Here is a 16,178-nt window from a genome sequence, read left to right on the forward strand (position 1 = left end):
TACTCGCTGTAAAACCATCTGTAGTGCTGTTAGAAACTATTAGAAATGCAGCGACTCTGTCCGTATCTACAGTGCATACACGGCATGACAAGTGCATGGTTCTCGGTTCACATATCTACAATCTTCTACCTCAGTAACGGCTCCATGTCATCGGTCTTCTCTCAAACTGGAATACGGTGCTCCTCCTGTGGACCCTGTGAGACAGGACATGGCGTGTCCATAAAGGTAGTGTAACCTGTTTGGCCTCCTCTTCCTCTTCTTCTTACATCCGGCAGCCAGTAAGTCACAGAGAAGAGACTTTTACGATGTTGGTGCCAGCTGAGCTCGTTGTGGTCTGGATGCTTGGAGCTGCCGGGTGACCCAAGGTTAGCGGCGGCCTCCTCTGCGGGGGCCTGCGGAGGCTATCGGCATCAGGTGTCAAGGCGGGGGGGCTCGGGAGGCTGATGATCGCTGTGGTGATCCGGCTGCCTTTGCTGTTGAGCCTGCCGCTTTCATCGGTTTTGCGGTTGAGGTTTGAACGACTAAAGAGGAAAAATAGACAGAATATATTAAAAATGTCATCATGTTCATCTACGCAGAGGATATGCATAGTGCGTGGAGGTAATCCCTGTCCACAAGATGAAGCACATAACATAACAGGCAGACTCTTCCATGAGCACGTCACCTTTGAGCCATTAACAAATAAAAATAATAACAACAAATATTCCATGCATTTCTTCTATTGCTGCATAATATCGAGCCTTGACAACCACTGGTACCTTAATGATATTAAAGTAAATGACTTTGCATGAAATTTGTTATCTATTACTGTTTTTGGAGTTTTTGATTCCCTAACTATTATATATATATATATATATATATATATATATATATATATATATATATATATATATATATATATATATATACCTGTATATATACAATAAAAAAATAAAGATACATTATTATCAAGTAAATAGTTACATTTATGAATGTATAAATGTTCAGACATTATATAATTTGGTAAGTCTAATTTATTTGAACATTTAAAGGGTATTAGACACTTAAAATGGTAAGTTCATCCATTACTGCAAGAACAATGTAATAATAATATAGGAAATATTGTGGGCAGCTTAATTGTAAACTAATGTAATCTCATAAAGTTCAGCTAACACCCCAGGATATAAAGGAGAGTTGCTACTGTTACCTGGCGGTGTGCGACGGCCGATCACAACACTGTATGTGGATGGCGCTGAGCTCCTGCAGGGGCCCCTGGTGTGTCGGGACGGGATGGCTGGAGGGCAGAGGAGTGTTTCTCTTTCCTCTGCGGCTACAGCAGGTACCCACAGAGCTGTCGTGGCTGGATAGAGAGGGGCTACGTGACGGGTAGGTCTGCAGCGCCGTCTCTAAACAGTTCTGCTCGTACATCTGCTCGTCCACAAACGCGTGGGCCTGGAGACAAGAAACAGAACGGTGCTTTCAATACACATGGAGGTGTTGGTGCAGAGAGGAGAACAGAATGTGGAGTAAATAAAAAAACACCAGTGATGTACGGAATACTTTGCCGAATAAATACACGGAAGAAAGATAATTAATATTGATAATAATAAACTAATGGTAAATTCAGACACTCACTTAGTATATTTGCAGAATGGAGAGCGGATCCAGTGCTACACATTGTTTTGTTTTTTTTAACACCAAAAACTTTTGCAAACAATTCTACTCTTTAGAACATCCACATCCTGTTAAAATTGTCCAACATTTACAGTAAAATGTTCAATAAAATTATTTTTACAGTGTGGCATTAGTACTTTTACTTCAAGTAAAACATACTTCCTCCACCTTATATATACCATAACATTTCTGATTAAATGTTTATGTTGCAGCGGCCAGCACCTCTAACCCTGAAGTAATGTACAAGTTGTGCACAGTTTTTGTGTCTTTTTCACTCGTGTGAAAATATTATGATGATAATTCAATACTTAAATGACAAACAACACATCATTTCAACCATATTAGTCATGTAGGTGGTCGGAGTCAAAGACAAAGAAGTGTTCCAGTGTACCTACAGTGGTTTTCTCCAGACAGTTCAGTAGGTGGTGGTGTTGGCTCTCCAACAGAGAGGTGGACTTAGTCAGCTTCTGCTCGTCCTCTTCTGTATCCTTAGTAAGAGAGAAAGACACACACACAAAATTGATGAATGTTGACAAATTACGTTAAAGCCTCCCACTCCGTCCACAGAATTAACTTCAGATGTCAGACGGGGCTTCCATTTTAAACTGGACTACCTTGGAGCATGCCACCTTGGTTGATTTTCACTCTCATTTCCGTTATTAGCAGGTAGAAAACAATTCTTGCTGTTTGCTATCAAATCAACGTATTAGTGTAGTTACATAGTGGACCACATTTCTGCTTGGTGTAAATTGAGCCTTCAACCTTGGCAAGTGGTTTGTTTATAATTATTGTTTCTATTCTGAATTTTGTGTGCCATTAATAGTGCAATTGCCTCTCGTTTGGTTCCTTGTATACGTAGGGTGCAAATAAACTCCCCCTTTCAGTTTATTGAACTAATACAAGTATGAAACTGCGTTGTTGCCAGCTCTCTTACTTAATCATTTAAGTCGGCATCACTATGCTTCATGTGATGCTCCTGGCAGTTGCACAGTTATTTATGTATTTTTTCCAATTTCTGAAGTTTTGTGAATAACAGAAACTGATGGAACTATTGTTTTGGTAGTCTCCCAAATGAGACTTTTCTCAAAGTAATCACAATTGCCAAAAAACATAAAAACAAATTAATTCCCTCCCTAGAGCGAACATTGTTACTCAAAGGATTTTTGTGGGTGGCGATCCAGCCCAAGGACTTTCATTCAGACACATCCAGACACATGAACAATAGAGTAATGTGGGCACGAAAAAAAAACTTTCTGATGTCTCAATGTGTGGATCTTCCCTGTGGCAGAGGCCCTGGCAACTACATCGTATAGCTAGAGACTGAGAACTGTCAAGGTTCAAGATTATTTCCATGTAACAAAAGATGCTGAATGGATATAATCCACCTGGAATGTGACCCTGATTATGTTAATCTCTCTGAGGACGTTTTTTCTTTATGTAAGTAAAAAGAGGAAGTCCGTTTCCTCAACTACTGATGGAGAATAACTGGTTCTTTAATTTCTATAATTGTGTTGTGAATATAATCAGGTGATATGGATTTAATATGGTATATGCCATGTTTTACTTAATTATAGATATAAATTGCGACAGTGAACATTCAAGTTTATATTAGTCATAATTACTGGCAAATGAAAATGAAATACTTGACAAATCAAAGTAAGTCATCAGATATCCTGCAGGACTGTATATCATTCATAACCATCTCCCAGAGCGTGTGGATTTCAGTCTCAGATCAGCTATTTTTTTATTTTACATGGCTTGTAATGACTTAAGGGAGGAGAGCTTTTGTCATTGTGATAAATTGTGCTTTTAAAATTATTTTTTTTACCAGCTTTGAGATGACTTCCTACAGTCCACCTTGTTCATACTTTCTACAAGTAAATTTAATAATTTTTGCAAGTGAGCTTACAAAAAACAATTATGGGTGTGTGATATGACGATATATACTGTATGCTGTGATAATAAAGGTTTGGTCACACAGTGCCATGCCATACTGTGGTACTGTAGGCACATCTCTGGGAGTATTTAGACTTGTATATGAATCCGCCAATCAGGAAAGTTGATGATTACATCCATGTTATCCAAAAGTTCACTACTTCATAATTTTACCGTATTAGACATGTAAAATGTGTAAAATTGTCATAAAACTCTTTTGAATTATTGTGTTACTGTGTAATCAGTTCATCATTGAGTCCAAGTAGTTTGTTGTGCCAAATGTGAAGAAATTCCCTGAAGGCGTTTCTGGGATATCACGTTCAAGGAAATGGACCGAACGTATGCACTTACAGACGGTTTAGCATATAAATCAGCCATGTGGACAGTGATTGGGTCTCACCCACTGGGGCTTATCGGAATTAATTCACTCTAAAGTGAAAAGTATAAATTTAAAAGCACCTAAAGGGATAAAGCTGTGTGCTCTTTCTGTGCAAGGTTATAATAAAACTTGACAGGCTTATCAATAAATCTCCCTCTATGATAATGAGCCTGTGATTTGGGTAAGCAATAAATGTCTGTCAGAAAATTAAAAAGCCTTTGGGGGAAACTGAAAAAGACCAGCAGACCAGAACTTCTAATCTAACTATAGGTTGTGAGAGAACCAGTCATTCTGTCATATATCCCCACTCACTCCCACCCAGACCCACGCAGCGCTGCTGACTGACTGACAGCAGCGCCGCCGCCGTAATTTGATGCGGCAGGACTCTGGCAGCCTCGTCACACACTCGCAGAGGGATACAGGTCGCTCAGTACTCACAGATGGCATTTATATGATAATTCTAACCACTTCCAGACACCCATGAGCTTTCACACTGGACTCGATTAGATCCGAATGCATTTTAGTAACCATCTGCAAAGAGGGGAGTGTGTCACTGAAAGCACAGAATGATGGACTGGATGGACGGGTTGAAGGCAATTTGCTCATACATTACCAAACACATTTTTTTCCATGGTGGTGACGAGTAATGAATAGAAAAGGGTTGAGTAAAAAGTGGAGGAGAACATGGCGGTGGCTACTTACTTGAAAAAGTAGACAGTTGGTTGATGTCTGCAAGTGGAGATAAAGAGAGGCACATGTCAATTAAATGAATAGTTGTTTGTTAGTAAACACACGTATTTGCTTTCTTGTAGAGAGTTCGATGAGAAGATCAATACCTCGTGTCGGTGTGTGAAGTTCAGTTTGGAGCTCGATCCAGGCGATAATTAGCTTGGCTTGTCCAGAGTTAAAAGAAATACCCAAAAGTTTCCAGTCTGTAAACTAATTTAACCTTATTGCCTAGCTTTCGTCATGTAATAAGGCTAAGTGACTTATAATTGCAACCATATTGGAGGGAACAGACTTGTTTTTAATTCATATCAAAATAATGAGGATCTGTACCAAACAAATATGTTTTTCTGTCTGTGCTCAGAGCCAGCTATTTCCCCCAGGAGAAGGTAGGGACCAAAAACAGAGCTAAAAGTAGAGTGAATATACTTTACATTTGCCCAGTGGTCAGAAACATGACTTTTAAATGAACGCTAACTTCATCGACGCTTGTGTTTACAACTTGTTTCAGCTGCCCCTGAGTCGCCTCAAAATACTGCAGGCTCCAGGTATGATGATGACAAAAGACATACTGTATGTACTCTATACTGGTATCATAGAGGAGGAAAGATACAAAAAACCTTTTGTACCTTTTGTGGGAACAAGTGTTTGTGTGAATTTAAGTTCTCCGCTGCCTCACTGTTCACCACTGCAAGTTTGAAATTTGCAGCAGCAGCTTTTTTTTTTTTTTATGCACTAACCATCTAATTATCACCAAGAGCGACAATCATGACAAGTAAAACGACCTCTGTTGTCTGACTTTGCCAGTTTTACAGACATGGATGAAATAAAGTGTCGGACTGAAAGACAACCAAGAAAACTTTGTGTGATTACATCGAACGCCCGCATGGGATATTTTTTGGCATATCTCCTCTGCCCCGTATAACAACTAGAATGCAATGACTGCAACTTGCATTCTTCGTTTATAGTCTCTAAATAACTTCTAAATTGTTGTTTGCTTAATTACAGCAGCAATTGTTTGTCGCTTTGTGTGTGTGTGTGTGTGGATGATTGAGTACTGCTGATGCGAAGTTGCTGCTTCCAAAGCTAGAGTTGCAGTGAACTGAACTAATTAGCAGAAGGGTGTTTGACAAGGAACACTATGATTAATCTCTCGCACTGAATTATAATCTGCTGACAAATTCACATCATTTTTTTTATTTGAAATTGTTTTGCAGTAGCTGTTGCTGTTGATGGTTCTCAAGGTTCAGGTCAGAGGTCGTTCTCACCGTCAGCTCCAGGAGTTCGTTGAGCAGTCCGTTGCGTTTGCTGTGGAGGAATGCGTTGGCGCTGCCGGATTTGGATATTCTTATCCTGGCCAGTCTGGCTTTCTAGGCGTGGGAAGAAGAAGAGGCCACAGAATCAGACAGGGTGGGCGGGAGGTCACAGAAGATGACTAATGCAGAATGAGAAACTGCCAACTCAGCAACCAAGCTCTGTATTCATTGAGAACAGTATATTGGGTGAGCACAGAACTCAATAGATAATATTCCTCAACATACACTACATGGTCAAAAGTATGGAGACTGGATTCAGTGGCAACCTTTTACGTTATCGGTCTATCTTATAAGGGATTTTTCAAGCAAAAAGCACATTTGGTATATTATGAAACCATATTACCGGTCTTGCTTTTAGACTGTTGGTCGCACATACACACGTACGACATTTGATAGATACCATTTTTCTCTCTGTTTCTTATTGGAAATGTCAGGAAATAACTAATTGAGAAATTGTCAAAAAGATGAACTAATCATTAATTTAATAATTAGCTATAGCCCTTATGAGGACAGGACTGTGCACACACATTTTTGTTACGTATAGTGTACAAAAGTAGATTTTCCAATAGAAACTCACTCACAAAAAGGCAGATGAATCTCAAATAATGATTTAATATAGTTTTTTGGCACGGTAACAAAAAATAATAATGATTGAATGATGCTGTGTTATTCTAAATTACCATTAATTTCCATCCTCTACAGTTTGGCCAACAACCACTTTGTGGAAGCTAATGAGGATCCAAATGAAAGCTGCACATTTTTATTTTGCCTTCAAATGTTGGGTAATGAAGATTCAACCTGAACCACAAAGCATAGATAGCCCCTCCCCCGCAGAACAAAGCAACGCCCACCTGCTGATGTAGTCTGTCCGCAACTGAGTTAGAACTAATGGACGATTTCCTGCATTAGTGATGGTTCTGCCCATAAGAGGCTGACGAGTTTACAACAACACACCTTTTTACTGAACATTAACTTGTTGTAAATTCGGGGAAAACCTGTTTCCCAGTTCCTCTTTTTCTACAATGAGGCGTAGCAAAAAAGATACATGTGATAACCCCTCCAACAGATAGATGTGATTACTTAACAGAGCCAGGGTGAGAGAGACACAGAGAGAGAGAGAGACAGACAGGAAATGAGAGAGAAATCGGATTAGGAGTTTCTTCAAATGAAGAGGATATTAGGAACGACTGTATACAATGTATAGCTGCCTCAAGTGCTCCCGGACACGGAGGGTGAGAGGTTCCTTTAACCTTGTCCTGCTGCTCTCTCCCTTCCTGATAAATGCATTTCAGAAACAGGAGACAGGAGGAGCAATATCTGCTTCATAGACGTGAATCAGAAGTAATGGAATTACTTCAGGAATTGTCCGTCAGACTCGAGATACCTGTGAAGGTTTGAGGAATGCCGGAGACTCGGATGTAATGATAATGATTGTGTTTCTACGTGCTCAGTATGTGAAATGGAGAGAAAGAGGGAGACGGCCGTTCCTAAAGCGTGAATGCATTTGAAGGGAAAGCGCTGTCGTTGACGGCCTGCGCTTCTCATTGATTAAAAGCTCGACTTGACACAAAAAAAGAAAAAAAATATGAAAGAATAACTAACTCTGATCCTATTGATGTGGTGATGAGTATTTCATCTCCTCTGATGGTCCGTTGAGCTCAAATGGTTGTCTAAGGAATTTTTACTCCGAGATGATGACATTCTGAATTTGTTTAGAGGTCCAGAAGACTGAGCTGAAACTGAGTCAAGATTAGGGAAGTCTTTGAGACACACGTTTTTAAGTCTAATACCAAACCAAGTCCAGGTTCATGTCATCATCAAGATTCATGTTAATATTTAAAGGATATGTCTGGTGTTTAATATTTTTATTTTCTGTCAAAAATGTTACAATGGTTAGTTTATCCTTCTCACTGTATGACTTGTCTTGCCTTGCTGTAGCTCTCTCCCAAAGCCCATGGTAACACATGAAGAGGTCAATTATTGTTAAGTAATATTAATATTATAAAATTCAAATTAATTAAATAAAATCAGTGCAGCAGAGTCAAAAACGTCCCTACTTTTATTCCCTAATGTGGGTTTAGCACCAAAGATCAGTACAATTCTCATTTTGCAACAAATATCTTTAATCTAGAACCTTCCTGCTTGGTAAGTTTCTTCATCTATCAAATAACGTTGTTATGAATGTGTAGTCACTCGTTATTTTCTCAGACCTTAAAACCCCCCCATCGCTAAATATATACAGACATAATACAATAATACTCTCTTCAGTAGTTGATTAGATGACTAATCTGACCTTTGTGTGTAAATCTAGTGGAGTCCCCTTTTTAAATCAGGGTATAAAAAGGCTAGATCCTCCCTTTAAACAGCTTTGGCACTGTGTTTCTTTGAGCAATCGTTACTCAAGCAGGAGTAAAGTGCATTACTGGACACCTGTGGATTAATACACATTGCTGCGCTAGTGAGTATTCACGGCAGCAGGATGCTGTCTGTGGGATTGCCGAAAATAAATGACAGTGCCTATGATCTTATTAATGAAGGAACATTTTCATCAAGTGCAGCTATATGTATTCCATTGATGCGTTTCTGGGTGACAATTGAGGGTGATGAAGATGATTTTTCATGGCTGGAGAACTTCTTTGAGGTAAATTACAGTCTGTTCAGAGACGGGCCTAATGGATCTCCTCGACACTGTTCAAAGCCAGGTGATGATGGATTCTTGTGATTTGACCTTTTTTATTTGATCCGTGGTCTTGGTTGAGTGAGAAAATCAAGCCTGCTTGCTCCACTATTACCACTCAGCCAGACAGCCAAACTACAGCCGTCCAGGGAAAAGGGTATGACATGTTCAGCTTGGAGACAAGTGAGCCTTGAAACTGCCTCATATAAAGACCTTTTCCTTTTTTTCTCTCCTTTACTCAGCCTCTCTCCAACCAACTTCCCTCCTTTGCATTATGTTCCCTTTCTGCTTTTTACTTCATGTCCGACCTCCTCCCTTTCCTCATTTTCTCCTGTCGAACTGTTTTGCCCTCACGTCTCCGGCCTTTTTAAAAAAAAATTTCTTCGACACTCTGCCATCTCTCAGTGCAGCTACACTTGACTTTGCTCTCCCATTACCGGCGTGACCTCAGTCCATTTCAACGCCTCGACGTTCGCGACACTCTGATGTGCTGCACCGCTTTGTCGTGCAGTGATATAAAAGAGACCTGTCTTCTTCTGGGGGAAGTTTTCTTTTTGAAAACCTCAGGGAACAAGGCACATTAGTAGCAGGCGTTGTTTCCCAGACTAGTTATGCCATCTGTGGGTGACTGAACATGAAGAGGAGACACTGCACACTTCACTGAGGCCCACATAGTTAGTACAGAAAGACCATCATTACATCCAATTTGGATTCTTCACTTTCTTTTTTCTGACTGTGAAGCTACGTGAGAAGACCTTTTTGTCAAGTCAAATCCCCAGATGACTACATAATTGTAATGGGAGCCTGGAGCAGCCTGTTGTTAGAGAAGAATGAAGACGAATGAGACCTAGAGAGAAAGGTAAGGCCATGAGAGAGAAGGTAATAGAGGGAGGGAGAGCGAAAGAACAGGGTTAATAAATATATATATATAGCATCTTTCCTACTTTTCCTCCTTCTTTCTGTTCTCAAACTATCGGGGAAAACACGTGGCACATACGTGGCTATAAAAGCGATTTTATGTGAATTGGAAAATAAAATTGCACACATGTGCACGCTAAATATCTTGGTAACTTGCTAACCTTTTACAGTTGTGGGTTATAAATACAAGATAAGAACAGACGATTACACAAACCAATCCAGCAATGCAGCTCCTGCAGGCAGAGCTCCAGGTTTCCAATGTACCAATGAAATATACTTTCCTGGCGTGGAAAAGCATTCTTTACGGTGTAAGAAGATTACTGAGAATCGAGAAAGAAAAGACGCACCTTTCTGTAGTTTTAACTGCTTGTGTATTGTAGATTTCATATATTTGTATGCATGAAAGAAATCCTTGAATAAAGTTTACGTATATATGGTTTTCTGAAATAAAAAAAATAAAAAAGTCTGTCTGTCTGTCCGTCCATCTATCTTTCTATGTAAAAGAAAAAATTCCAGTTTACTGTTAATTGTATACTTTGGAAACAGCAGTTGAGAAAACAATCTTGCAATCTTGTAATCTTGCATCGTCCTCTTTCAATTATAGACGTCATAATTATGTTGCTGCTGTTTCCAAGGACAAAAATGAACTTTTAATGTTTAGCATTTATAGCATGCTAAAGCTCTAAAGTATCTTTCAGCTGTTCTGGTTCTCTCTCACCGCTCTTATGTTTTTTTTGCATAAACAGAGCTTTTTTTTTTCTGGAAACAGATGGCCAAAAACCCACGGTACTGTACCTGCGCAGCAGCAAACTAACTGACACAGCTTACTAATCTGTTTTAGTAAATGCTATTGTCTGACCCACTCAATCCGTTTACTGGTTCAAAGAAAAGCACCAAGTTAGTGCTCGTATTTTAGTTAGTGTGCAAGACATCAGGTCAATGTTGGTCTTTAACATTTTGAAACTTGTGCATCAGTGATTTTCATTTCTAGTCCCCTATGACTGCAGCAAAGAAAAGCTGCATTAAGATGTAGTTTATTTGAATTGTTCATTTAACATCTCTAATGTTTTTATTTAATGATTTCTTCATTTAAGGTGGACTATGCATCCCAGAGTTTCTCCTCACTAATTTAATGTGGCAGATAAACGCTGACTCTTAAAGAACTTCATTAGAATGAGTTTTACTGTGGAGTTTTACGTTCCCTTTGTGGTATGAAAATTAGGAAATTTAAACATTTCCCTCAGGAGAAATGTTAAGATCCATATAAAACAATAGTTTCCAAATAATCTGAGAGTGAAGATTTACTTTTTGTTGCTGTTGAATCACATCAACTCAAGAAATGTATCTACATTTAAATATTAGAAACATCTGTGTGATTGATCAGCAATTAAATAATGTTCTTCTGGATTCTGAAATATTTGGTAGAAGATGAGTCACAATATTAAAAAGCTTCCTGAGATACTACTCAGACAGATGTCTGTCCTCACAGCTTTTTCGTCGTCTCTTGTCAGTAGCTGTTGCTAGGAAACAGTTAATTCATGCCCACATACAAAATTTGATATAAAAAAAATAAATTAAATAGTCAATAAAGAGGTAATAAGTACAAGTTTTAAAAGTATCATGGAACAATTTATCTAGGAATCTCATTTGCCCCACATTTTCATGACGGCGCTGTAGTTTGTTTACAGCCCAACATAAGCTTTTTGTGAAGATTATAATGCGCAAAATGTGGAAGTATAATAAATGTTTTGTTGCAATAAGGGAAGCAGTAAGACGCTAACTTCCAGGTTGGCATACAAAAATACATCATCCCTGCAGCACTTATTATTATTTAATAAGAAGATGGCGTGCGTCCTTATTGTATCATTCTTTCCCATTTACGTTGGTTGTGTAACGATCATGCCTCACATCTTGTAAAAATTAAAATCCTATTTGCATATATATATATTTTTTTTAGGTGATCACCTTACTAATAATAAAAAAGGTTTCATTACTTAAACGTGTGACATTTCATTGGCTTACATTAACGGTTTAATAAAATGGTTTTAGTGAATTACCCCCCAATTTACATACATCACTATTGTATCTATTGTCCAACCATGTGTTAAAAATTACCATAATGAATATGTTTTTTTCTCGATGTTATCTAAACCTTCTTTGACCTCTTTTTATTTTATTTCCTTCTTATTTTTGCCGATTCAAAGCAACATATTAATGAGAAAACCCGACACATAGGATTTTCATATCGCTATGGATTCAAACTAGACTTTCCCCTCCTTAATTAGCTATCAGCAGCTGCTCTCTAACTTAATAGCTCTCTTATCTAGCCCCGCAGAAAGGTCAAGCCCACTGGGTGAGTGTAGTAAGTGGATAGCGAACATTTGGTACTTGGATTTAAAGTGTGCGTTTGAGAAAGAGAGGGATAGGGAGTGTGTGCATTTGTTGAAGGACGTTGAATAATGTAGTTCTGAAGGGCACAACTTGTCCTTTGTGTGTGTGCGATGGTTTTTAAAAATGGGGCATAATGTTGGTTGAAGGACTGATTCAATTCTTTTCAGCATCACCTTTTTTTATTTTAGAAAAATGTTTCCTCCGTCCTTTTGATGAAAAGCAAACCATCATTCATCAATATCTTTTCAACTTTTTCATTGGTGTTTTCTTCATCTATATATATATATATACACACACAATAATTATATAAAAATAAGACCTTCAAATGGATTTTCAGGATTAACCATTGCCATCCAACAACCCAGCACATTTTATTCAACACGTCAACCTGCCATTCGTGCTCCCTCCATAACAGTGATAATATCTAATAATCCTGTGGCCTTTGGAAAATCGAAAGCTTGAACTCTTTTTTTTGTGTGAATGTGCACACACTTCAACATAACAACACTTATTTTAACCCATACATTGAATCCCGCAGAAGGGATGAAAGTAAAGACACTGACTTTTACCTTCTGAGCACGCCGTTTGTCTGATCTCTGGTTCTGGTGGTAGATGCGACTGAAGTTAGAGACGATAACTGGGACCGGCAGAGCGATCACCAGCACGCCACTCAAGGAGCAGATGGAGCCGAAGATCTTCCCGGCGATCGTCTTTGGCACCATGTCTCCGTACCTGGAAATGAGACAGATTAGGTGAGACGAAGTGCTGAAATAGATACATGGTGTGGCCTTGATACAACAGGTATGTTTCCATCCACATGTGTTTGTGGCCATTTCCAGTTTGAGCATGACAAAACGTAGTGGAAATGCAGAAAAAGGCAGAAAAGCTGGAATATCAATAAAGAAATAATAGTTTTAGAATACACCTCAACATAAGACAGAGTGTACACAAAGCATGTATATCATGCTGCGTGGTAAAGAGACACAAATAAAGAATAACCAGAAGAGAATAATTAATTTCAGTAATGTGTCGAAGCATCAAACCTACCGGAGCTCAATTAATTATGTAATCTTGTCACATCCTCTTATATACGATAACATAATGCGGAATGAGTTTCTTTAAAAGGCAATTAAAATAAAAATGCCACACGCACAACGAGCAAGGTTGAATTATTCTAACTGGTTTTATAAGTATTTCCCTGATCTGACTTTGGCAAAGAGCAATTTATTTACTTGGTGTCATTTTATTTGAATGTGTTTTGCCAAAAATCCCACCACACATGCATTGTATTTAATGAGCGCAAAAGAAACACCCACTGTGAGACACTACACCCGTCAGTGAGTAGAGTAAGTACTCAATTTCAATGTCCGTCTCACTATAAAGGTAAACCTGCATTAAGGGATTTTTTTGGTGGCAGCTGAAACACGGTGTAAACACATTATGGACATATACAAGAAATATAATTAAAACAGCTTTAACTATTACATCTCTTTTATAAGCATACCAGAGAATGGCAATATCACAGCATTATAACTCCTGTTGTTCACAGCTTCCTTCAGGCACAGATCATTCGATTGCACAGATGACTGCTTTAACAGGTGACAGAGGAACAGACATAGGACCACTGCTATCTTTGCTGCTAAGACTTGGCATATAAAAGAGCCATGCCAGTGGGATCCAGCGCCACCAGGAAGAAGCCAAGGTTGACGCGCTGGCCAAAGCTGTGGGCCATGATGGAGTTTAGTGGAACAAATGGATTTTTAAATACAGACTTCCTCGCAAGCAGGAAGTCTGTATCGTCTCCTGGAGAGGCCCCTGACATCAAGTTTAAGTAGTGTGGTGTGAAGTTATGGGAAACAATGTTAACTCGTGCTTGATCCGTACCATCTTGAGGGAAAGAGAGTAATTAGATCAGCATTTCATCGAGGTTGAGTGCATTGCTCCAAAACAGTCGTGAAACTCCAGGAGCAAACGTCAGGAGTTTTCATTAAAACCAAATTATGACTCGTTTGTTAACTGCATGCCAAATTAATCAGAGCACAGTCGGCCACGTTGCTCATAGGTTACCATATATAACCGGTTGCTGATGAGCATTCCTGCGCAGTAATCACTCCACAGAAACATCAGGGTTAGGGTTAATATTATCTGGTTTAGCTCAAATAAAAATAAAAAACAGAATCGGCATGTTAGTGAGTCGCTCACTACCAAGCCTGTTTGTAAACGGTAGGCTATTGTCAACGGTATCTTCACTTGCCTCGGCTCTACTCGTGTGTGTGTGTGTGTGTGTGTGTAATTGCACACCTGAATATCAACCTGAAGAGCCAGGTGGTTTGTTACACACAACCAACTGAGAAGCCGTCACTGTAAATAGTTTGGAAAAGGACCGGCACGTGATTTGATGACCCATTTGTCGATCAAACTGAATTGAGATTTCATCAAAAACATCAAAAACACTCAGAGGCATTCTTTGGTTTTCCAATGGAAAACAATACGACATTTCTGATACAACCGATGCATCCATGCATTGTTGTTTTGAACGGACGCCTCTCTGTGTTTTCTCGTGCACACTTAAGCCACGCCCGTAACTGCCAGTAGCTCCTCCCACGACGCCTGAGAAGATGGATTCTTCTGTGATATGTGATTCCGCCGTTCAAGGCAGCCTGAATATAGATGAAACACTGAGCAAGTTGAGTGAATATTGTGCCTAACACACTGTTCCCGTAAACCACATGTCCCAGACGGACCGTTATCCTCAAGGGCCACGGATCGAGCACAGCGGTTTGATTTTGAACCTCGAAGTTTCTGTAAAACACTTGCTCTTGTTCAGAGGGCTCTTTTTCCCCCTCTTCCTCTCTGGCTGTTTAGCCTCGTTGGCTCCTCTGAATTTCCTCTCCGCTGCGTTCTCGACGCAACGAGACTCTTGACAGGTAAGGCCCGTGCACTGTTGACCACGGTGTCTCCTGAGGGATGCTCTCTGGCCGGGTGTGGGTGGTTGCTAGCTTTTCACTTTTTTTTTTTTCAGACTGTTGGGTTTTATTTTGGGTGAGGGGCCCAAAGCTCCCTCTCTCCATGCTGCAAAGCGCTTTAATCGCTAGACTTACCTCCTGCTTACTACCCACAAACTGAAGAGCTGGGGGATTATCACAAAACCAGCCTTCTGCTCTGCCTGAACAAATATGCAGGAGAGGGAAGAATGTGCTATTTCTCAAATCCATTTTTGTACATTATTTTTCTTACAAAGTAGAGAGGAGCACAAATGATGCAGACCACAATTAATGAAAAATTATATGAGACAATATTTTCGACTTTTTTATTTACGGACAACCCATTAACTAATCCCCCTGAAATAGTCCAGTTGGAAGCTTCCAAATTATTGTATTAATAAAAGATTATATTCTCGTTTCTCTTCATACACCAAACCCCTTCTTTCCTGCGTACAACTTTTTCCTGTGGTTTGAAAACTCGTAGCAGGCTGATTTGAACTGCAAGCACATGGAGGCAGAAATATGATGGATTATTAACAAGCGATGGATATTTGACCACAGGGCTTGTCGTTATTGTTTCCGAGTCTTGCTCCTGGCTGACAGACAATCAGACAAATGATTTCACAGTTCTCTCTGCTAACTGTCTGTCAGCCGATGAGAGATGACATGCTCTTGGCTGTCTTTGACTGCTTCGTTGTAATAATGTGACACTTCATACCCACAAATGATGTGTTAACATGAGAACTGCGATAAGGTAGCATATGCAAAACTTTGCTCTTTGCAGTAAATTCAATTGAAATGAGCAGCCAGCGAAACACTTAAATAATGAATAGTTAGTTGTGATTTTAACTCTGGAGTTGGCCTTTCATTCACAGCAACCACTTTCTCTCATTATAAAATGTTACTTTGAATTGCTGATGATTTGATTTGATTATTCTCATGTTAAAAAAATAATCTGCCGATGCTTGAACCTTTGTAGGATGCCACACGCTGCTCCATTCCACACGATGCTGCATCTAGTACGAGCGAGGCCACATTCCTATAGGTTACTTTAAGTGAACGCGGTATTTCGGATCATTGGGATGAAAGATGAAATAGCTGCTGCAACGATCATTTTCCATAGTTGTTTTATAGTATTTCACATGATTTAGTGAATGTTGTTTGATTACATTAACATATAGAATATAAAGTAGTAAATA

General features: G+C 39.3%; 1 protein-coding gene across 1 annotated transcript in view; it reads right to left on the reverse strand.

The window, feature by feature from the left end:
* Nucleotides 1-283: 283 nt before the first annotated feature.
* The window catches only part of LOC117731151 (potassium voltage-gated channel subfamily D member 3-like), a 64,843-nt gene continuing 48,948 nt past the window's right edge, over nucleotides 284-16,178 (reverse strand). The window contains exons 2-6 of the mRNA XM_034533313.1: nucleotides 12,565-12,727; nucleotides 5,962-6,063; nucleotides 2,049-2,141; nucleotides 1,187-1,431; nucleotides 284-521 (exon numbers count right to left, since the gene is read on the reverse strand). Of these exons, the coding sequence (XP_034389204.1) occupies nucleotides 284-521; nucleotides 1,187-1,431; nucleotides 2,049-2,141; nucleotides 5,962-6,063; nucleotides 12,565-12,727 (841 nt within the window). The remainder of the gene's footprint in view (nucleotides 522-1,186; nucleotides 1,432-2,048; nucleotides 2,142-5,961; nucleotides 6,064-12,564; nucleotides 12,728-16,178) is intronic.

This window comes from Cyclopterus lumpus, chromosome 5 (assembly GCF_009769545.1).
Source record: "Cyclopterus lumpus isolate fCycLum1 chromosome 5, fCycLum1.pri, whole genome shotgun sequence".
In the NCBI taxonomy this organism is placed as follows: domain Eukaryota; kingdom Metazoa; phylum Chordata; class Actinopteri; order Perciformes; family Cyclopteridae; genus Cyclopterus; species Cyclopterus lumpus.